Source organism: Spea bombifrons, chromosome 1 (assembly GCF_027358695.1).
Source record: "Spea bombifrons isolate aSpeBom1 chromosome 1, aSpeBom1.2.pri, whole genome shotgun sequence".
In the NCBI taxonomy this organism is placed as follows: domain Eukaryota; kingdom Metazoa; phylum Chordata; class Amphibia; order Anura; family Pelobatidae; genus Spea; species Spea bombifrons.
In genome coordinates this window covers 7,773,495-7,797,503 of record NC_071087.1, presented here as the reverse complement: position 1 = coordinate 7,797,503, position 24,009 = coordinate 7,773,495, and the positions used below count along the sequence as shown (strand labels likewise).

General features: G+C 41.1%; 1 protein-coding gene across 2 annotated transcripts in view; it reads right to left on the bottom strand.

Moving 5' to 3' along the window:
* The window catches only part of CTNNA2 (catenin alpha 2), a 609,640-nt gene that overhangs the window by 463,915 nt on the left and 121,716 nt on the right, over window positions 1–24,009 (bottom strand). For both annotated transcript variants that reach the window (XM_053458129.1, XM_053458130.1), the window contains exon 7: window positions 16,870–17,073. In XM_053458129.1, coding sequence (XP_053314104.1) covers window positions 16,870–17,073 — 204 coding nt within the window. The remainder of the gene's footprint in view (window positions 1–16,869; window positions 17,074–24,009) is intronic.

Genomic DNA, 24,009 nt, shown 5'->3' with positions numbered 1-24,009 from the left:
ATGCCTTAATTCAGGGAAAAAAAGAAAACTTGAGAAAGATATCTTTATTAGCTAACTGAGGTATAATAGATTGCAAGCTTTTGAGACTGTCTAGGTCTCTTCTTCAGGCATATAATCATAATATGTCTTTATGGTATAATATGCCTAGAGAAGAGACCTAGATAGTCTCAAAAGCTTGCAATCTTATATACTTCAGTTAGCCAGTAAAAAGTTTAATCTTTACCAGATTTGCTTCTTTTCTGTGCCAAACACTTAATGTTAGTAAAAAAAAAAGAAAGATTTTACCCAAAAAATAAATAGAGAAGCGGAAACAAACATTATAGGAATGTTTGCTATCTATATGTTTTCTGATTGTTATGATTTACATTAAAAAAATTGAATTTTATTAAATCTATTTAGCTTTTTTCTTATTTTTAAATAAGTAATGTGAGCAGAAATATATGGATTTTTTTTTTTTAATTATTATTTAGTATCTAGCAGGCATGCGGAGGAGAGGGATCATATACATTTCTGTTTCTCGTAATATCTCATTACATAAAGGGCCAGGTGAGTTCATAGACGCGGGGTTTTTCTCACTGCTGTACAAAGCATTGCGATTAGTATTATGTATTTCTAAATCCTTAGCCCCTTAAAAGCATTCGTGCCGAGGTAAAAACGCTACAACGGAATGTGCTAATCACGGAGCGCTAATATATATATATATATATGTATATATATATACAATAAAACAGTCAATAAAAAATTGTTTTTTTATTGAATACTTATTGTTGCCCCCCCCCCCAGCCCAATCTACATTTACCAGCTACTATTCGGAGGTATTACAGTAAAGAGGGTCATAAAGGCTCAGAACCCAAATAGGACACTTGGCAGTTGTAATATTTGGACATCATGGTGCTGTTATTACATTTGTCATGATGTTCAGCCAACGGAATGGATGGCTGAGAATCATGAGAGGTGCATTCCACAAGAGCTGCAGTGCCAATCCTTAATAATCTAAAAATTAACCTTTGGGACTCCAGTCGTAGCTTCAATACCGTATTTGCTCGATTATAAGACGAGGTTTTTTCCAGAGCAAATGCTCTGAAAAATACCCCTCGTCTTATAATCGGGGTCGTCTTCTCAGACCCCCCAAAAAATGTCTGCTGGGGCCATGCTGCTTACCGGTCGCGTGCAGCGTCTCTTCTGTTAGAAGCAGGAGGACAGGAAGCTTGCAGCGTCCTCACAGAGCTCTATCTCCCCCTCCCTCCTCTGGGGGCGGGGCCAGAGAAGTTGCTCTACAGCCGGTCCCCTGCAGAAGTCTTCGAGTGAGAGATCTGCAGTTCAGGTAAGGGGGTGGGGGAGGGTTTTTGGGTAAGTATGTGTGATTAATGTGTGTTTAATGTGTGAAGTATGTGTGATTAATGGAATGAATGAGTATTTAAATGTGTTTGTGTGTGATAGCATGGATGTGTAAGGGGGGTGGGGGTTGTAGCATGGCATAGGGAGGCTGTAATCCCACTACTATCATCCCCAGGTTCCAGCATGTACTGGCTGCCTTGGCTTGATAGGAGTGTGATTGCTGTTAGCAGTTTGATATAGATATATAGATATATATATATATATATCTATATCAAACTGCTAACAGCAATCACACTCCTATCAAGCCAAGGCAGCCAGTACATGCTGGGTTAAAAGGCATATCATGGGGCTGAGTGGCATATAGGAGGTTAAAATGCATTTCTGGACCTCCAGAAATGCATTTTAACCCCCTATATGCCACTCAGCCCCATGATATGCCTATATACCTCCAGAAATGCATTTTAACCCCCTATATGCCACTCAGCCCCATGATATGCCTTTTAACCCCCTATATGCCAGAGTGGCATATAGGGGTATAAGGCATATCATGGGGCAGAGTGGCAAATAGGGGGGTATAAAGCATTTCTGGGGGCAGAGTGGCATAACTGGGGGGAGGCAGGTTGGCAAATAAAAGGAAATTTAAAAAATATATTTTTCTCAATCATAGCTTTTATTAAACATGAAAAAATAATTTACATGAATTAATATTTACTGGTAAAACTTTTTTCCTATAGGGTCGTCTTATATTCAGGCTTTTTGTTTTTTTCCTAAATTAATATTTTGATTTTGGGGGGTCGTCTTATAATCGGGGTCGTCTTATAATCGAGCAAATACGGTATATGTTTTAAATAAAACTACCTTCTATCTGCAGCTGCAAACTGTGCCTCTGCGGGGACTCTGTGCCTGCGAAGGAGAAACTGCCAGATTGAAGGGAGGGAGAGGAGGAGAGCAGACCAAACCACTCTGACAGCAGAGGGGTGTAGAGAATTAAATAAAAACTTCTCTGCTGACTACCAGGTGTTTTTTCTGCCTCTATATCTTGTTAACCGACTCTAAACAGCCTACTGTTTGCTCCCCTTTGCTGCTGCTCCAGTGGGGCTCTTTGAATTTCTAGGGAATTGGCAAGTGCCTCCTCTTTCACCCCCCCACAATATTTTAATAGACATTTTTTTCTTTCAAATACAAGAACCTTTCCAAACAACCCCAAACTTTTGAACAGTAATGCATATAAATATATAACGGCAGTGGGATATGGAACATTGAAGAATTTGGAATTGCATAAAGTCATTAGCACTAAGGGTTAGCAACGCTAATTTCAATTAAAGCTTGAGCGACAGCACTTGTCAACCCAACACAAGTTCAGAAGAACCTTTTATACAAAAAAAGCGATTTAGATCTATTTCGAGCTCACAAACTAAGTGATGCAATCCATGTGTGTAACTACTCCTTTAGTAAGCATGCGCCGCCGTCACTCCTGACGGTCTTTAATGTGGGTATCGAGCGTTGTTGAAATTCTCTACTCTTCCTTTTTGAAAAGTAATTACTGTTAAAAAAAAAAAAAAAAGCCAAGATTGGGAAATCTAGTAAAATGGGTTTTAAACTTTTAGCACGCTGCTTATCGCAGATCACAAGGATGACATTTTCTCGTCGGAACTAAATTCATTAAAAAAAAAGAACCTTGTAAGTAAATCATCCTTCCACCGGTGAGCTGTAATCCCCTAAATGAGACAGATCTTTATCTGTTTAGAAGAAATCCAGACAGCTGCGTTCTTTGATGCTGGGGGTTTGGTTCATCAAAAAAAAAAAAAAAAAATACACATTTATCTGTGACTAATGTTATTTAATTGCCGTTTCTTTTATATGCTGGAGAATTGCAGGTTTCATAAAAATGAGCCACTAAGCATGATATCAAATTATATATTTCCTGTATGTGGCTTGGGCAGGTAAATTTAGCCCAAAATAAAGCGGATTAACTACACAGGAGACGTACCTGGGAACTGGGAACCCCTTCTGAAGAAAAAGAGAAAGTTACCCGGAGACCCGGGGGAAAGCAGGAGTTCCCCCGGAGACTCCGGATCAAACCCAGAGACTTTTATTTACTTATAGTTTTATATAGAGCCATCATATTCCGTAGCGCTGTACAATGGGTAGACAAGACATAACAATTTGGCTTACAGAAACAACAGGTGTGGAGGGCCCTGCTCAAAGAGCTTACAATCTAGTCTTCCAAGGTATACCAGGAGAGGTCAACGAAAACTTTAGCTCAGATTCCGGGGCAAGGAGGGTCTGCAAAGCCCCTGCGGACTGGCTGATAGAGGCGGAATATGGCATCATATCACAGAGACCACGAGCGTGCCGGAAATCTGTAAGCCGCGGCACTGTGGTGTAGAGCGGGGCAGGAAAATCTTTCGTATTACCATCAAACACAAAGAAATTCTTCTTTCTAAAACTGTTCCTAAACTATGGCAGGGGGCTCGAGCTTCTAAATAACTACAGCTCCCATCACATTCAGCCATCTCACTTTAACAATGGCCGGTGAGATGGAGTAGCCTAATGATAGAGTAAGTGTGTCCGTGTGTGTGTATGCGTGTGTGTATGTATGAGTGTATGCGCGGCATGCAAACACATTTTGCCCAAAGCGAGAAGGGTTAACGGCTTTAACGGGATGAGATGATGTCACAGGTAGAGGGTGCAGACTAATTAACGTTCCCTTTTTTTTTGCAGAGCGCCTCTGATCAAATTGCAGACATAAATCACCCGTGAAATAGCAGCAGCCCTCTCTGATACCCGGCTCCTAATGGCTTGGAGTGCTTTATGTAACAATTAGCCGGTATGAGCAGCGGGCATAAATTGCTATTAGTCGTCGTATGGTTACATTACCGTATAATCACCCGTACGTATTTATATAACCTTGCCTTGCTCTTCTCGTGCTTCGGTACCCCATAAAAGCTCACTTTTTCCTTATATCACTACATTATTTGATCTTAACCCTTGAACCGCCGTGATGGATCAGCTATGAGAGAATGGCCTCATACATGTGCCGTGGCCCCTGCCGGATAAACATGACGTAGGCATTTCTTGGGAAGCTTTGGTTCTACAGGCAGAAAGTCTCCGTATCAGCACATATCGCTTGGCCTAAGATCTTCTGTCTCAAAAAAGAGACCTCCGAGTCCTGAAAGCTTATATGACGTCACATCTTTTTCCAATAGAAGGCGTCCATCGAAGGCCCCCATGGTGCTAAATAAACTAGAAAGCCTGTCTTATCCAATTAACAATAATCAGCAACCTAATAGAAAGCGATAACGGAAGAGGAAGGGATTCTTCGATCCTAACATACACACCAAGTGTCCCGTTTTTTCCTACGACAGTCCTGATTTTTGAGCACAGGGTCAAGGAGCTTCTCCGCTGTCCCGCTGACTCCTTCTGTGCATTAAAACATTTATATAACATTTATAGAAAAGGTGTCACCGAGCTATTATACGCATTAACCGCACATGGCGATTGGAAGCATAGGGTTAACGGATTTAGTCACGTATCGCGGTCCGGGACTCGCATATTTCACCGCTAATATACTGGATACCTGTCACGCTTTTACTGTGGCTCGCTGAAATTAGAAGTTAAGAATTGCTCAGGGAAAGTAAATTCTGGATAATAAAAGGAGAATCTACTTTACATTTTCATAAGTCAAATGGGATTTGCGGGAGTTTGTGTTAGACGGTTTATTGCCAGCAAAATTGGAATTTTATAATGTTTACAGTATTTATGAGAGATGGATGCGTCGTTTATTTCACTATATGAAGCCGCAAACGAATTAAATGACATGGTGGTTTCACAACTAGTTAAATTACTAAACAGAAGGAAGGATATTTGGAGATACATCTATTATATAAACAACTTATGGGGACGTTATATATATATATATATATATATATATATATATATATATATATTATATACACACACTGTATAACACATACATATATACATATACATATATATATATATAGAAAATAATGAAAGTTCAAATATGTGTCTAAAGTGTTAAGAAAATTCTTTTATTTTTTTTTAACAGTCAATTTGCGTTTTAGGGAAGGTGGGTTTTGCCATTAAATAAAAAAAAAAATCTGTTTTTCTGCCATTGAAGTTTTTTAAAATTCTTATCTACATTATCCGATTGGCTAGAAAAGAAAGAAGGCGCCAATCAGAATACAGCTGTTAAGTTTTATTCCACTGTGCCCTCTTGCATAAGATCAATCCAGGTTCAGGTAGAACTGATCCTTTTGGGAGACGGTTTCGAGTCCGAATTCATTTCAAGATAAAGGAGAAAGAAACACAATGTAGGCTTGTGGCGTGTCTCAATATACAGAGAAGCTGAGGAGAACCCAGGAAAAAATAGGATTTTTTACATAATAAAATGAACTGCCTCCTATTTATTATTATTATTATTAAATGGGCATCCACTTGTCCCTCTTTCCTCCCATGATGTCCCTCTTTCCTCCCATGATGTCCCTCTTTCCTCCCATGATGTCCCTCTTTCCTCCCATGATGTCCCTCTTTTCTCCCATGATGCCCCTCTTCTCTCCCATGATGCCCCTCTTTTCTCCCATGATGCCCCTCTTTTCTCCCATGATGCCCCTCTTCTCTCCCATGATGCCCCTCTTTTCTCCCATGATGCCCCTCTTCTCCCACGATGTCCCTCTTTCCTCCCACGATGCCCCTCTTTCCTCCCGCGATGCCCCTCTTTCCTCCCGCGATGCCCCTCTTTCCTCCCATGATGCCCCTCTTTTCTAGGCGCTCAGAATGTTTGCTGGCTATGAGGCTTTCACAGGGTTCTAAAAGTAACAATAATGTGTATAGAGACAGCAGAAAATGGGTTTATTTATAACATTTTGTTGATAAAAATGTAAGCAAATTATATAAGTATAACTTTTCATCGCAGATGCAAGCCTTGTATGTGAGTTTAATCACACATCATAACCCTCTTGGTACCAAATCATAGTCCTCTCCGCCACAAAAGGGCCGAATACCGTGGAGGTACATTGTGTAATTTCTTGCCATTATTTTCACACTGTTTTGTTTGACCTGGAATCAGCCCGAGACGTGTTCCAGAAACATTCTAACAGAGATACAGACCGTGCAGAACTGAGACTTCATAATGCCTGTGATGATAAAGTGTCAATCACAATGCCAGACAAACCGGGGTCGTATAAATTGCTTTTTTTTCCCCCCGCTTTTCCTGTTTCTGTTTTGTAACGGCGTGTGCGGAATAGTAACAGTTTTATTTATTTTGTGACTGTTTAAAATACAGCATTCCAGAATTACATAGAATCGATGAGCAGTAAAAGCTTGTCTTGCGCCCAACAAGTGTCTCCCTTTTTTTTATTATTAAATAATCCATATATTGAAGAAAAAGAAAAAACTAAACACAAGCGAGACATTCACATCTCATATAAAGATACATAAACTGAATTAGATTGACTTAAATGTCATTAAACATCCATTCAGTAAATTGATATTGGTGTCGGACATCAAAGATCTATAAAATTATATATATATATACATACATATATACACACACACACACATATATACATATATATATACACAGTATGTTATTATAGAGAATGAGATATCACATTATGAGGGATATAATAAATTCTGTTAGCCAGGGTTCCCCAAATCCTGTAGGAGCTCAGGATGTTTTAATGAATTAAATACATTTAATAGATTATTCTCCTTCAATGTATGGATTATTCCGTGACATAAATAGGTATCAGTAGTTTAGGAAGCCATATGGTGTAATGAATACAAAGAAAGAAACATGGCTGCCGCCAAATGTGGAGAAAGGGCCAATGGACTTGTTTCATTCAGTTCGGAGATTCTTCAAATTATAATTTTAAAAATATATTTATTTAGAATAAATCGGACCTCCCGTGGCCTGTTTTAGAAATGTTTTTTTTTTAAATGGGTAAAGGGGAAATGGTTATTTGTGACAATGAAAAAGTGACATTGCCCTTGATACAATTTTTTCTTGTTTTTTTTCTTCCTAAATTCATTGATTAATGAGTATCTTATAATGCAGGGGTGTCCAACCTGCGGCCCTCCAGCTGCTGCAGGACTACATCTCCCATAATGCCTTTTCAGCTAAGGGGCTGACAGAGGAGACTGGGAAATGTAGTCCTGCAGCAGCTGGAGGGCCGCAAGTTGGACGCCCCTGCTATAATGAGAACGCAACCTTATTGAAAATGGCACGTTAATTTCCAACTGCATCTATCCATTAGGATCAGTATAGAATGGTGGGTGAGCTATATGATATAAGATATATTTTTATCAATGAACATTTTAATGTTTATTACTTAGAAGGTTCTAAATAAAATGAGAAACCCCACGCAGACCTAGGTTCCTCCTCCTATAGCGGCATCTATGACTGAGCCAAGTTAAGATGCAGTTCCTACGCGGCATCTTCTTCTGGATTCAATCCAGAACCCACCCACTAGAAGAAATGCTTTGGCCAGTATGAGAAAGGGCCAAGCAGAACGGGCTTAAGTTGTCCTCCTCCGTTGGAGTTACTTAGTTTCAGTGACCTGCCAGACTTGGGTGTTGTCTTTCAGAAAGTCAACTCAGCTCAACTTGAGCGCTGACTCGATGAGTCATCTGGCACAAAAAAAAAAGTTTTATACAATGTTGTCCTCCAGGTGTTCAGGCTGGGAATAATAATAATAAATAATAATGATTTATGGTTTCTCTATGTTACTCGGCCACCGTGACATTTTTCTTATATGCAGTTTTTTTCTAGGTTTCCGAACACACAGAAGTGATTCCTCCCCACTTTTTGAGATGGAATACGGTCAACAAGGTAGTACGTACAAACGGTCCTATAATTACACCTTCATTCATGTTTCATTATAACGCCGCGGCTGACGTGCCTAGAAAAATATTTTTGTAACCGGCGAAGTACAGAGTATCACAGAGGCTTTTATTGAACGTAAACGCCGTAATTTCAAGGTTACCCTGCAAGGCAAGTCGTTCAGGGCGTCGAATAAGAAAAGGCAGCTGTTTGCAGAACAATCTCTTCACAAAAGCCACGCTGAACGCTGATTTCTCGATTGTTATCAGAAGTACCGTAACCAGGCAGACATTGGAAGGGTTTGAGTAACAGGTTCATTAATCTGTGGCTTCAAAGCGCTTTGTTGTCGCCTTTAATACCGAACAAGTATTTGGAATTTAGAACAAAGTAAGATTCTGAGTACGCTCAGGGCATTGGAGCCTGAATATTACCCATATTCTTATCAATTTGGGTCCAGATTCTTGTTTAGGCGGGCTAGACGTTTCCAGAACTGTCCTTTTTATGGGTTACGGGGGAGCTAAACGACCACTCATGGCTATGCTGTGTTTGCTCGTATTTTTTTAATTTTTAAGCACTTTTTACTTTCATCTTTTGCTGATGAGTCAACCCCTTTTTTCACCAAACCTGACAAAGCCCTTTAAATTATTTTTATTTAGAGAGCGAGAGGGGGGGGGGGGAATCCTCCTGACCCGGGTGAGAGGTCCTCACCCCAAACAAGTAATAATCCGCCAGTCACACAGCAAAATCAATGGTGCGGGTTCGGCGAGTAACCAAAAACGGGTTGCAAGTAGTGATCAGGGCTGGCTTTAGGTGTTCGGGCACTTTGTGAGGGTTCACGTCCATGGTGCCCCCCTCCCCGTCATCATCCCCAGAGTCCCTTTGTCCCCTTCTTCGCTGTTCCGCACCTTTCTTTTCCTCCCTCCTGTGGTTTAGGTATGGATCAAATAAACACAGAATTGCTGGTATAGATCAACTGAAAATCACATGGAAGCTCAGCACTGAAGGTATAGATAAATAATGCATGGAAACCCCGAACTGCAGACATAGATCACAGGACACAAACCCCAAAGACCAGCCCTGGCACCCAGATTGCATCCACAGGACCCGCGCGGCACCCAGGTTGGACGCATAGGGATTTCAGATTTTTTAATTCGCTTTTGGGGATTTCTCCTCCTCTAAGCTAATGTTTAAACAGCAAATAATATATTAGCGAGGAAATCGATTCATAGATTCTCTCGTCCCAGCCGCTATAACTAATCCTGCCAATACTGATGACTAAGCAAACATTTGCTGTCTTCAATCACCGCTCTTCAGCTTTCAAGGAGATGCAGACTTATCGCTTCTCTAGGACATCATTTATACACAGTCAAATTGTTTAACCCTTATGGCAGGATTACATGGCTTTGTTAGAGTTTCGTGATTCAATAGGTCATTTAGTTTAACGCTGATTTGAACAAAGAAACTTCAACAGTTGGATTTATTAAGGTGGCTGTCCATACTTTGACCTGCTGTCCAGGTGTCCATATCAGCACGCCTCCTAGAAATTATTACAATGAGAGAGAGAGAGAGAGAGAGAGAAAGAGAAAAAGAGAGAGAGAGAAAACGAAAGAGAGAGAGAAATAGAGAGAGAAAGCTAGAGAGAGAGAGAAAGCAAGATAGACAGAAAGAGAAAGAGAGAAAGAGAGAGAGAGAGAGAGAGCGAGAGAAAGACAGGGAAAGAGAGAGAAAGAAAAACAGAGGGGGAGAGAGAGAGAGAGAAAGAGCGAGATGCAGAGAGAGAAAGAGAAAGAAAGAAAGAAAAATAGAGGGAGAGAGAAAGAAAAAGAGGGGGAGAGAGAAAAGAGAGAGAGAGAGAGAGAGAGAGAGAGAAAAGGAGGACAGAGAGGAAAAAAAGAGGGCGAGAGACGGTGAAAGAGAGGGTGGGAGAAACCTCTTCATCTCCACCATAAGAGCAAAACACCATTAAAATCGTATGATGTCATGCGCGTTGGAACAACCAATAGCTACAACATTATATCCGTTGCACTTCTGTTTTTACTGAATGTCAAACTATGCTGAAGCGTTTCAGGATATCCGGATATCTCTCGTCACCGACAGATCCCACCGCCTTTCCCCATGAATAACAGAAGTTGATGTTTGTAAAGTAAAATCTCGGCTAGCACATAGAATATTTATCATTCTATTAGCATTAAGTGAAGAAACCCAACGGCAGATATCGTGTGTTACGTGCTTTTCAAAGTTATTACAGTTGGAATAAATGTCAAACAAGGGCAACGGGATTACAAGCGCATGAGAGAAAAACAAGTAAGTACAAGAAAAGAGCCAAGGAGCGTTATTATTGTACATGTGGCACTGAAAATATAATGCCGGGAAAGTATCACAGATACACAAAGGAACATTGAGAGTTAGAGTGTTGCTGAAGTCCAGGACTGACCAGCCCGGTCTACCCGGGATGTTGGGCTTTGTGGTCTTCCCCCCAAATGGTGGACAACGCACCACGAGGGCTGCAGATAGGGGACCAAACATCACATCTCCACCTTACCTGAATCAGCTTTTATTAGTCTGATGAACTTCAGCAATGGATTTTTTTTTTAATAGAGACAACCAAAGTGGACTCTAAATGAGTTTTGGCTCACGGTGCCGACGGCACTCAGTTCTCCCTTTCTTCCTCTGATCTCCCTTCTTCTCTATACGATCACATCGCTAATGGCTTCCTCTCTGTTTCTAAATGCATATCTGCATGATCCCTAAACTTAATCTGAAAACTGAACAAATTATCTTCTCTCCCAGCAACACTAACGTTCCATTTCATGCATCCCGTAATGTCAATGGTGCAACATCACCCCTACCCCACAAACTCGCTGCCTCTCTATCACTATTTACCCCAACGTCACATTCATCCCTCCAGAAAGCCTCCTATATATCTTAAAAAATACTTGCATTCACGCCTTCCTAACATAAAATGCAAATGAAGCTCTTGTTCATCGCCTCCCATGTTGCCTACTGGGACCTGTGTCCCTCATGCCCATCTTGAACCCTTTCAATCCATCATGATATCTCCAGCCAGGCCTATCATCCTTACCCATCGCTCTACTAACACCTCTCCCCCCTTTCAATCTCTACACTGTCTGTACACATCAGCGCTGCAGAGTGTGACGGCAAGCTGAACCTGGGAACCAGCCTGAGAAATAATATATGTAGATTACCTCTCGACGGCTTTTTTTTTTTTTTTTTTTGATCACATGGTTTTCCTACAATAAATAATCCTGAAGGTACCGGTCACATGGAAACATAGCTGAGGGGAAACGCCATTCAATCAGCGGCTGACATTCCTAAATCACACCGTGCGGATGCACAATTTTACAAGGGAGAACGTGATCCCAATAATAACGAGCTCGGTTACGTCACGTAACATATCTACGTTAACACGCGGCATTACTCTCTATTTCAGGGGTGTACCCGGAGCCCCCAACAGCACTGAATTTCTTTTTGTCCGTACTAAGTATGTTTTTAAATCTCCATATTGCTTACCCTTTCCAGACGTGGATGATATAACAGACCCAAAAATAAAAGGACAAGCTGGATGTCGGTACATATAGCATTAGATAAATACTATAATAAAGTCAAAATCTTCTTAAACAAGAAAAAAAATAGGAAATTAATTAAAGTAACCAAAATCATTATGGATAGAGATCTTAATTGTGTTTGGTTAAATTGTACATTTCTTAGCGTTCTCTCCTCCCTTTGCCACATGTTCTGGCAATGATGAAATATCCTACTCATATCTACGTTTCTAAAATACTATTCTTTCAGGAATAGGATTCATTAACCCTTAATAGTAGGGACTTTTTCCGACTTGTCCGAGAGAGGGAGTTTCACTATATCGTAAAGTTTGAGAGCTTTGGCCACCATTGAGAGACCGGTCTCTACCAAATAACGACGGTGTAACCATATCCAACAAGGTTAACTGCCATATCCCAAGACTTTTAGCTCCTAAGGGTTAATATTAAAAACACGGTGTAAGGACTAGGAGAATGGGGCAGGGGTGATCTATAACCCGCCTCTAGTCACTTAAGTTACCCCAACATTATGATTCACTAAACTATTGCCCCGTATGTCTATGTGACTATTCTGAATTCATAGGCTCAAGGTTGACTCCCTCAAAAGTTCATCCTAAAACCGAATGCTGGGTGAAGCTATACTACGGACCACAAAACTCCTTTATACTACCGGACTAACATCCTTAATGACTGTTTTTCCCAAGGACTTCCAAGGAATTAAGGAAAACGGGGTGGAAGTTTTCGAAGGCTCTAGTACCTACCAATGTTTCAACTGACTAAGAGAAGTCCGGCTGGGGCTAATCCCTGACCACCGCCACCTCCAGAAGAGATGGGACCTCCAGAAGTCCCCAGCTATGACCACAGGCTGCATTCCCAAAGGATAGATCAACATTTTGATCAACATTACAGCCCTTAAAAAAGAACGTTACCATAAAGACAGATTCTATGCTCTAAAGTTAATATAGAGCGCATACAACTCCCTGTTCCTACGCATAGCGACCGTGACCACTATAACTTTCCACCAAAAAGCAACAAAAAAAATCATGTGACGCTCCGGAAAAAAGTTCCATAAAGAATAAGTTGGTATGGGCAGAAATGCATGATGGGAAGTGCCTTTGGTAATTGTATTGCATGAAACGTGCTTATTTTTTTGGGAAGTTTGACTTTCTGAACCGCGAATGCTCATGACTCACATCCTATAATCTCTTTTAGTGAAAATGAAACAGAAATGATTGCATTATATTACCCGGACCGCCGGCTGATTACAGATAAGGACCGCACCGTGCAAAAAAAAACAACCAGGACGCTTTGTATCAACAGCATTCACGGGAGAACTCGGGTGTTTTCTCCGGCTACACGATAATTATGCAAAAATCAGAATATATGTACGAGGTTTGGGGATTTATTTCCCTGTGGGTTCCGATTGCAATGCTTTGAAGGTTGAATTAAAGTGCTTCGGACATCTAAAAACAGAGCGACCGATCGCTGAAAGCATTTCTGTCTTACGGTGCTTTTATTTTTTGGGGGGCTATCCAAGTGGTTTTATGAAGTTTTTTTAAGGAGGTATTTCAGCTGCCAGGTGCACCGATAACCAAAAAGAGGCAAAAAAGAGAGACGATGAGGTGCATGCTGGGTGATGTCATGCTACGGAGAGTTTTCCTGGCACAAAAGGAGAAAAATAAATATAATATAAATTTATTCTCAAGCTGTTTAATTGTTCTAGAACTCCTTAAATAAGGTGATAAGGTGTACAAATCCAGAATATCCAACGGTTGCAAAACGTTCTAGAGCAAGGTTCTCAAAGTCTGCAAGCCATCAGTGATCACCAAGACTTTTAAAGGGGAACAACAGACAGAGAAAAGGAACATTTATGGTAAAACTGCGCGAGGTGTTATGGCTGCCAAGTGGCCGACATTTGACCAGCTTGGCTTTTTTTTTTAAAGAAATGTTAAGCGGCTTGGCGTTTGGTTATCCTGAGCGGCTCTATGGAGAGACGGTTCATGCAGGGAGAAGGCTGCGTTGTGACGGTATAGCTGGCTCCTCACGGACAGACACGATGTAACAATCTGTAACAAGGGAACGCATGGAGCCGGCAGCCTCCCCTCCCAGCCTCCGGATACAATGTGGCGGATATATTGTATCTAATGACTGATCGCTGCCTTTTCAGCCTGTGCCTGTGTTAACTGCACCAAAGCATTGAAGAGGTTAACTACACACGCGTTTTGTGCTTTAGCATCAGAAGTTAACCTCTTCTTTGCTGAAATGTACTTTTGTATGTGTGTGCGCATTTTCAATGCAAGAGAGCAACATTTCTGTGTGTGTGTGTGAACGTGAGCTCGCACATTTAACCTCTTTGATGCTGGAGTTTAGACTGGCAAAGTTTACTAAAAATGATGGAAGCCTACCAAATAGAACCATGAAAAGAGTCATAAACAACATAAAAGGCAATACAAATATTCTGTATTTTTATGAATCCTGTAATAAATAACCACAACTATAAAATATGTTAATATTTTCCGGCACTGTAATGTTAACATCATGGCGCAGTTACATCGCGTGTCCCGCGTAGATTCATTTAAACGCTTTCTTTACTTTATTAATACAAATTAAGTCTCACTAGATGACCACTTTTCCCACGAGAAGAACAATTAAGAAAAATCCAAGCCTTAGCCCTGTTCTAATTTAGGATGAGGTTTATAACAAAGTGACATCAAAGTGTATACAGGAATAAAAATACCTGTATTTGTCATAAAACATGCGCGCGGACAGCGGACGCAGAAACCTGCGGCTTTGGAGCGAACGATTCTAATTTCAACAAGAATACAAGGACTTAAAAATAGGATTACGTAACTTAAAATCCTCAGATCAATCAACATCAATCAATCAAATCGCAGATCAAAACAGGAGGAAAAAAATAAATCTAAGAGAAGTTTCCATTATAAAAGAAATGAAAGGTGTAATTTCGTTTGTTAACCCTATATTTACCAATATATATATTTATCTATATATATATATATTTATATATATAGCCATTAATACATTATATATCTTGTGTCTCCTTTATCCACCTAGAAAATATTTACAAAAAAAAAGGTTAAAACAGAGATTTATTCAAATTAATATTTTCGTTCTTCGTTCACACAAGATAGCAGGATAGAGCCAGGTCCCCAACAAATGCCGGGGATCGCTCGTTTCTAATGGCCTTCAAGACCATTCATGGTCGTGTTTAACCTGGTATAGCCCAACCTTTATACTTCACACACGAGTGTGGTCTTCCTTAACGCGGCCCTGGCCCCGGCAGATGGCGCCATATTTGCTACGTCTATAACCTGGCGGCACAGAGGAAGACGAGCCATCCTGCAAAAATCTGTTGTGGGGGAAAACACAATTGGACCACCACGGCCTTCCCTCTCGCGTCAAAACAAGCGGACTGTGGCTAGAGAGGCGATAGACGCGGGGATGCTGCCCCCCCCCCAGAATGAACCATTCATAAGGTCTCTGGTGGCCTTAACCCAGCACTATGTATAACACAAACACAATGTATTCATGCAGTTGGTGTTACTATTGGGAGCGTCCATGCGAATATATTCAAGAAGCAGCTTAGAGCAACCCGTCTTATTAGAAGATACTCATAACGGGACACAAATAATATATACGGCATTAATATTTCTGCAAACGGTACTCCTAATTGCGCAATCAGACGGAACACTTATTCCTTACATGAACCGACGCGGTATTAAAAGTATCGACTCTCAGAATGTTACTGCTACCGTCCAGTTACATGACGTTCATCTATCTGTAATGGTGGCCCATCTAGAACAAACAAAATACCGTATTTGCTCGATTATAAGACGAGGTTTTTTCCAGAGCAAATGCTCTGAAAAATACCCCTCGTCTTATAATCGGGGTCGTCTTCTAATCAGACCCCAAAAAAATGCTGGCGCCATGCTGCTTACCGGTCGCGAGCAGCGTCTCTTCTGTTAGAAGCAGGGCAGGAAGCTTGCAGCGTCCTCACAGAACTCTATCTCCCCCCTCCCTCCTCTGAGGGCGGGGCCAGAGAAGTTGCTACAGCCGGTCCCCTGCAGAAGTCTGCGAGTGGGAGATCTGCAGTTCAGGTGAGGGGGTGGGGGAGGGTTTTTGAGTATGTGTGAAGTGTGTGTGATTAAGGGAATGAATGAGTATTTAAATGTTTGTGAATGAGTGTGAGTGTGTGTGTGATAGCATGGATGTGTAAGGGGGGTGGGGGTTGTAGCATGGCATATGGAGGCTGTAATCCCACTGCTATCATCCCCAGGTTCCAGCATGTACTGGCTGCCTTGGCTTGATAGGAGTGTGATTGCTGTTAGCAGTTTGATATATATATATATATCAAACTGCTAACAGCAATCACACTCCTATCAAGCCAAGGCAGCCAGTACATGCTGGGTTAAAAGGCATATCATGGGGCTGAGTGGCATATAGGGGGTTAAAATGCATTTCTGGACCTCCAGAAATGCATTTTAACCCCCTATATGCCACTCAGCCCCATGATATGCCTATATACCTCCAGAAATGCTTTATACCCCCCTATATGCCACTCAGCCCCATGATATGCCTTTTAACCCCCTATATGCCAGAGTGGCATACAGGGGTATAAGGCATATCATGGGGCAGAGTGGCAAATAGGGGGGTATAAAGCATTTCTGGGGGCAGAGTGGCATAACTGGGGGGGGCAGGTTGGCAAATAAAAGGAAATTTAAAAAATATATTTTTCTCAATCATAGCTTTTATTAAACATGAAAATAATTTACATTAATTAATATTTACTGGTAAAACTTTTTCCCTATAGGGTAGTCTTATATTCAGGCTTTTTGTTTTTTTCCTAAATTAATATTTTGATTTTGGGGGGTCGTCTTATAATCGGGGTCGTCTTATAATCGAGCAAATACGGTACTACTAATTACACTTTATTAATACAACGTTAAGACTCATTAGATGTTCCTCTGACAAAAGCCACCGACTATTGTAAGATTAAGAGACTGTGGAGGATTAGCCTCGGTTAGATACAACGGTTCCTGTCCTTGAATCATAAAAAGGTTCCTTTAGCAAACCAGAAAGAGCGAAGAACGGTCGGAACAGACTTACGTTATTCATGTACTCGCTCAGCAGATCTTGGAGGGCTTGGCGAACGGCGTTGCATTCGGCTACGATTCTCTCCCTGCGGTCGTCCCGGGTACAGGACGAGTCGGCCATCAGGGCCGCCCCGCTGATGATGCTTTCGAGCCTCTCTTCGAGAGACGGCCGGAATCTGGCTTCGCTAAAGGTCATGGGATCTAAAATGATCTTGTTCTGCGGAGAGAGAGAGAGAAAAGATGGACGATCATTGGAGATCGATGGAAAGTCTCCTCTCCCAATGAGTTACTTTATTCCCCCTCAAAAATAAAATAAATGTTTTTGACGATGGAGTCTTTAGTTGAAGTTGATACATTTCGTAGGGATGATCTAGAAAGATATGTAAAGTTCAGTAAGCTTTTGGGGTCTCAAAGGTGTCTTCTTCAGATGGAATGAAGAAGAAACCTTTGATGTCCCCAAACTCTTTGGGCTATTTCTGTTTCTCCAGTGTGAGCGACGCCAGTCCACGAAGATCAGTTCTTCACCAAAGTTCTAAACGTATGCTGATAAACATTCCGACTACTTTTAGACCGAAGCCCCCCCAAACCCCCCATTATAAATTAGGCTTATCCTTATAAACATATTTCCGGCTCCGTGGACGGCGGGCAATTGTTTGAAAACCACTCGATGCTTGGCGAGAAACATCTCAACAGATGGTTCGTACAATTATTATGTTTTTTTTCATAGATGAAAAAGGTGGTGATGCAACCTGGAACGATGGAGTCAAACCCTTTCTCGCGTTCGATTGTCCTTTAAGTGCTTGAGAAACATTATAACAGTTTTTTTTTTCTTCTCAAAACGCAACATTTGACCTTAATTTCCCAGACGCGAAAGGATAAAATCTCAAAGAATACAGCGGTTGGGGTTTTTTTTTTTTTTTTTTTTTCTTCGCTCTTGTGAAGATCTTGCAAATACGTTCGTCTTTTTTTTTATTTATTCGCACTCCGGAACTAACAAATTAGCAGGTTGTGAAAGGTCTTTAAAATGCCTACGGGAGCGGACAGCCTATCGCCAGATGTCCGATATACTCGCTAGGTTAGAACAGCTAAAAAGAGCTCTTTGAAATCTGACAAAAAAAGGTTAGACAGATTTTTAATTATTATTATTCTGTAAATTGTAAATTTTTTTAAAAAAATGTGGAATATAAAGTGTCCGCACGTAGTTCAAATAGTTGGAGGAAAAATTTTTTTTCTTTCTTTGGTTAAGTTGAAAACACTGTCAGTTTCTGTATACATTCATTTTTATTTTTTCACTAAATAATAAACCTACCGTTGATGGTCACAAGGGGAGACCATGGTAATGCTGACAAAAAGCTAACCTAAACTGGGGTTTTTAGTCATTTAGATGTGATGTAAATAGGTTTTCCTTAACTGAGAGGGTGGCAGATAGGTGGAACAGCCTCCCGGCAGAAGTGGTAGAGGGTAATACAGCGAGGGAATTTAAACATGCACAAGACAGGCTCCTGAATCTAAGACCAAAGACTGACTATGGTCCGAGTCTCTAGATGGGCCGAATGGGTCAAATTCTTCGCTATTTTACGTAAACAATTTTAGAATGTTGACGTTATATGCACTTGGGCATTTTTTTTGGAGTTTTTTTAATAAAAAAAAAAAAATTAATAATAAAGTGGACCCCACAAGCGATCGCAGAAAGCAGACTTGAATGCGCAGAAAGATCTGTGCAAATGAAAGCCTCTTGAAATTGTCATTAATGCGGTGAATTAAAAACCCACATATTGCAGAAAAATAAGCTTTACTCTCTTACTTCACCGAATAATAAGAAAAGCAATAAGAATCAATGCGTGCAACCGCGTAACGTTTACCCCCGCCGGAGCTTAATGATAGGGACAATTACCACAAACAACGCCGGGTCCCCACGGTTTATTAACGGGAATCATACAAATGATTTTCTCTCAATCTTTATGATCTTAAAGGTGCTGTTCCACCTACGGCTGAATTTTACATTTTTGGAACTAAAGGCAGGGTAAGAATTGCTAGCGCTGTCGAGTCCCCAAACCTTTCCCAGAAAGAATTATTTAATGATGATTATTCACATTTTTACCGGATACACTAAATTTTCATGCGATACAAAAGCAGGCCCTGAGATTTGGTGCCATAGAAAATAAAAGCTTCTTACAAAGAAACAATGTGAAGCAACCACATCGAAGCCTATTTTTACTGCAGAATTATTCATGTTAAATACAAGATGGTTTCGCCAGGGTAGATGGACGTCTGGCGTGAAGCCCTGACAAGTGAATGTTCATAACTGGTGAAGCCCCCCGGTACTTTGCATGGATACATTAAACTTGGATCAGCGAACGCAACGTGCCGTTGGAACACATGAGTGATGGGAGTGATAAAGGGCCATTGGAACACAGGAGTGATGGGAGTGATAAAGGGCCATTGGAACACAGGAGTGATGGGAGTGATAAAAGGCCGTGGGAACACAGGAGTGATGGGAGTGATAAAGGGCCATTGGAACCCAGGAGTGATGGGAGTGATAAAGGGCCATTGGAACACAGGAGTGATGGGAGTGATAAAGGGCCATTGGAACCCAGGAGTGATGGGAGTGATAAAGGGCCATTGGAACACAGGAGTGATGGGAAATGATAAAGGGCCATTGGAGCACAGGAGTGATGGGAGTGATAAAGGGCCATTGGAACACAGGAGTGATGGGAGTGATAAAGGGCCATTGGAACACAGGAGTGATGGGAGTGAAAAAGGGCCATTGGAACACAGGAGTGATGGGAGTGAAAAAGGGCCATTGGAACACAGGAGTGATGGGAGTGATAAAAGGCCATTGGAACACAGGAGTGATCATTAAAAATCAGCCGTTTCCATCTACAATAGTCATTTACAACATTAACCCCGTCTGTGCTGGATTTCTCATCCATTTCATGTTATTTTAATGGTAGTGTGTGTAATATGTATGTATATCTATATATATGTATATATACTGGAATATATGTGCTAATAACTTAATATAGTCTAATGCCTGGGTGCTACCTACAGCTGAAAATCATAATTTAGAAGAGAGAGGCCACAACAGGACTCCTAAACCAAAAGCTATTCATTATGAATGTAGGGTAAAAGTCTTCTGTATAAACTACCCTACATTTGTTATATTTATTAGACGTCCGGGTGTGCGCCCTCTCTTCTAAATTATATTATATATTTATAGATTTTAATTCAGTATAATTACATGAAATTGGGAAAATAACTCCCCAATTCTCTTTTTTTTTAAAGTGAAATATTTGAGTTAGTAAAGATTGCTTTCTTGATCAAAACCAGCAAGTAGCTAAACCGAACAAGTTCCTCGTCTCTCTGGCCTTTTCTTTTTGTGATATCATCGCACCCCGCAGCATTTTCATCAACTTTGCATTATAACGGCCCGAAGCGCCTTTCAGCCAAGATCTCATTTTAAGCCTCGATAAGGAGAACATCCATTAAACGCTCCGCTCCTTGAACCGGACTCCGGCGGGAGCCGCGCCGTGACCTGCGTTACCCTTAACAAAAGTTCAACTCATTACCAAGTCGACCGCGATTCCTTCAATCAGTACCTGGCTTTCGCTAAATCACGTTTCATTTCATGTGAACGCGAACGAGCCTACATGAGAGATTAGCAATTACCTAATGAGACAGAATCCGGCTTTTGGCATTTCTAATAAGGAGGCGCGGGTATGTTTTAACCCCTTAAGGACAATGGGCGGTCCCTAAACCCATTGAAAACAATGCATTTTGAGCCCGTACATGTACAGGCTTTGTCATTAAGGGGTTAATGAAGTAAAATCAGCCCTTACAATGCAAGAGATAACTTGTAACCTTTCCAAGGCAAACAATTTAACGCTGGCACGGCTTGACGGATTGGCTTATTTAAATGTACGGGTTTTATTACGCCGTAAGTCTCCACCGCCAAGACCAAACACAAACTTCTATCTTTGATCCCTTCTAGCGTAATATCAGGCACTCCGGATTATATTTATTAAATAGTAACAACGGCTTTCAACGCCCACCCTGTCCTATTAAACACCTCCGGGACTTTGCCTTCTGACCCCATGTCTTTCACCAAAGGAGCCGGCCAACCCATTTCTCTTCTCGGATGCCCTGGGTCTTCTGCTCAATTAAAAGCAGCGCTACAATGTAAATAACATAGAATACATCGGAAATGCTCTTAAAATACAGAGCAGCAACTTCTTTTTTCAGCATCGCATGGATAAATCAATTACTTTTGTGGAAGGGAGCAGCAGTCGAAGAGGTCAACTTTAGAGGGCAAGTTGAGGGTCTACAGCAGATCTTTAGATAGACCCTCTACGTGGTCCTTTTTCTCATGAGTGTTCAAGAACAAACAGTGACTATTTTTTAAGCTGGTTTATACCCCAGTGCCCCCCAGCCACCCTACATTTACCATGGTATGAGGGTCCCTCTGCTGGTCTTTTTCATGAAGATATGAACCGGGATATGACATCATACACCTTTGTTAGTGCAGAAAAGAACCTAAGCAGTATAAATAGACCAGTTCCAAGAGGAATCTTTGATCTCCCCAACAGGCCCATGGAAAGCTGTGGTGAAGTACTGAGTCCAACCACTCAATGTGCCTCTAATGAGACAGTCTAGGCCGCCAACCCACCCCAACCCGCCACCCTAGTCTGACCCTGATAAGACTGGTGCTGCTCTATGGTTCTTCTCTTTTGCTCTCAATGTTGAGTACAACCCGCACCTTATTTTACACGCTGAGAAGACAAGAGGATGGCGAATGAAGCATTCATTGGGATTAATGGCAGAGCAGCCAAATGTTCCTCGATATCCTCACAGGTCCTGGATTGAGTCTATTTCTGAAGTGGGGTCTTGATTGTTTTAATCATATTATAAATCAGGGACCATTGCGTTTTAGGACTTTTTATGAGTCCGGGTGAACGTCTGAAGGGGGGAGAAGCCGATTTACTTTTCCCGTAACTAGAATGGCCATTTTTGTTGGCCCAATAAACGTATCAACTTCAGCTAAAGACTCCCTTAGTTAAAGAGGGATCAACTGAAATAAGGCAAAAAAAAAATTATTTAAAAAATAGGCATTTTGGATATAAGATTTATGAAGATGAAGAGGTTGTGTGGGTTTAAACTTCCCCTGCTCAAATGCCAAGGAAGAAAAGAATCGCCAGCCGCAGCCGGCCCAACAAGCACATTTACGATTAGCAGATCCGTTCGGTTTCCAGAGCTTCCTCTGGGCAGAAATGTCACTAATCTAATTATGAAACTTCACATTTAATATCACCGGAACACGTTCTAAAATTCCACAAAATGCCGACTCTTATTTCCCTGGATTGGAAGAAAAAACAAACAAAAAAAAAAACCCCCCCAATGTCGGTTCAGATTTATAATTTGTAATGTTTCAAGCAAATATTAGAGAAATGAATTAAATCTAGAAACCGTCAGCCTATTAAAGAGTGATTTATGGATTTTGGAATATTATGTCTAAAAGACATGAATACGCTTTAAAAAAAAATGAGATATCCTTTTTGGGTAGATTCATGGATTAATGGGTGGATTGAATTACAATATGCTAATGATGTCATAAAACATGATTAATGTCATGCTCTGAAAGAATTGTTTGTATCGTATATCACTCAACGAGGTACATTGTAAGGGCACATAAATGCCTATTCATTAAAATGAGAGCTGCGTCAAGCCACTTTATATGGACGAAAAACTGATGAATCCTAAACCAGTAGCTGCCAACAGTCCTGACAAGGGGTATGACCTTTCAACTGTCCAGGCTAGTTATCCATTTTTATAGACAGAGCAGAAGAGTTAAGATTTTCCTTCACTAAAAGTAAGGGGCCCAAACTCAAATTTTACTAATAAAGAGGTCCATAAAGACATGGCTGGATGAGTTTGGGGTGGAAGAACTTGACCGGCCGCACAGAGCCCTGACCTCAACCCCATCGAACACCTTTGGGATGAACTGGAATGGAGTCTGCGAGCCGGGCGTCTCGTCCAACATCAGTGCCTGACCTCACAAACGCTCTACTGGATGAATGGGCAAAAATTCCCACAGAAACTCCCCAAAATCTTGTGGAAAGTCTTCCCAGAAGAGTGGAATCCGTTATAGCTACAAAGAGGGGACCAACTACATATTAATGTCTATGTATTTAGAATATGATGTCATAAAAGCCCCTGTTGGTGTAATGGTCAGGTGTCCCAATACCTTTGTCCGTATATTGCATATGAGAAGGTCTTTGTTGGTGTTCTCTGCTGGAGAAAATGTACCGAGGTTCTCTGTGTCATTCCAGAGCCTGGTGTTTGGTCCAATTTCAGACAAACTAAATTTAAGGACAAGTGTATAAAATTCCGGGTTAAAGTCCTTTCCCCGTAGAGGTTCTTCGTAAAACAATTTATTAATTGCACTGAAAGCCTGTTTTGGCCACCCCTGTTCTTCCTGCATAAGCAGTGGCGACTCTAGAAACAATATATAGGGGGGGCACACAAGATATCACAGTCAAACTGGGGGGGCATTCATAATTTCCAAAAGTAATGTTCTATGGAATTATACTTTTGTTATTGGGCTAAAATAATACTTGATCATTCAACATGGGAAGCCACAATTGAGTGTGACTAATCCTTGAAATAAATATTATAACACAATAAATAACTTTTCCACTAAATGATTTCAGGGCCTTGAACGTTTTATCCCCTGAAGTCACTACAACTTCAGGAGGGCATTTTATCTCTGGATAAATATAAATTAAATAATTCCTACTGTAAGTTAAGTGCCAGGATTAGCTGTTAGCAATCACACTCCTATCATGCCAGGTCAGCCAGTACATGCTGGTACAGGATGGCTGTAAGTGATGTGCAGACCCCATACTGCTGGCAGCATCAATACACAAGGGGGGCAGCTAGCTAGGTTTCAGCATGTACTGGCTGACTTGGCATGATAGGAGTGTGATTGCTAACAGCAATCACAGTCCCCTCATGCCTAGGTTCCAGCACTTACACATCCATGTTATCACACACACATTCATTCATATACTCATTCATTCACAGATTCATTCCCTCAATCACGCATACTCATTCAAACACCCTCCCCACCCCCTTACCTGCACTGCAGCTCCTCGAT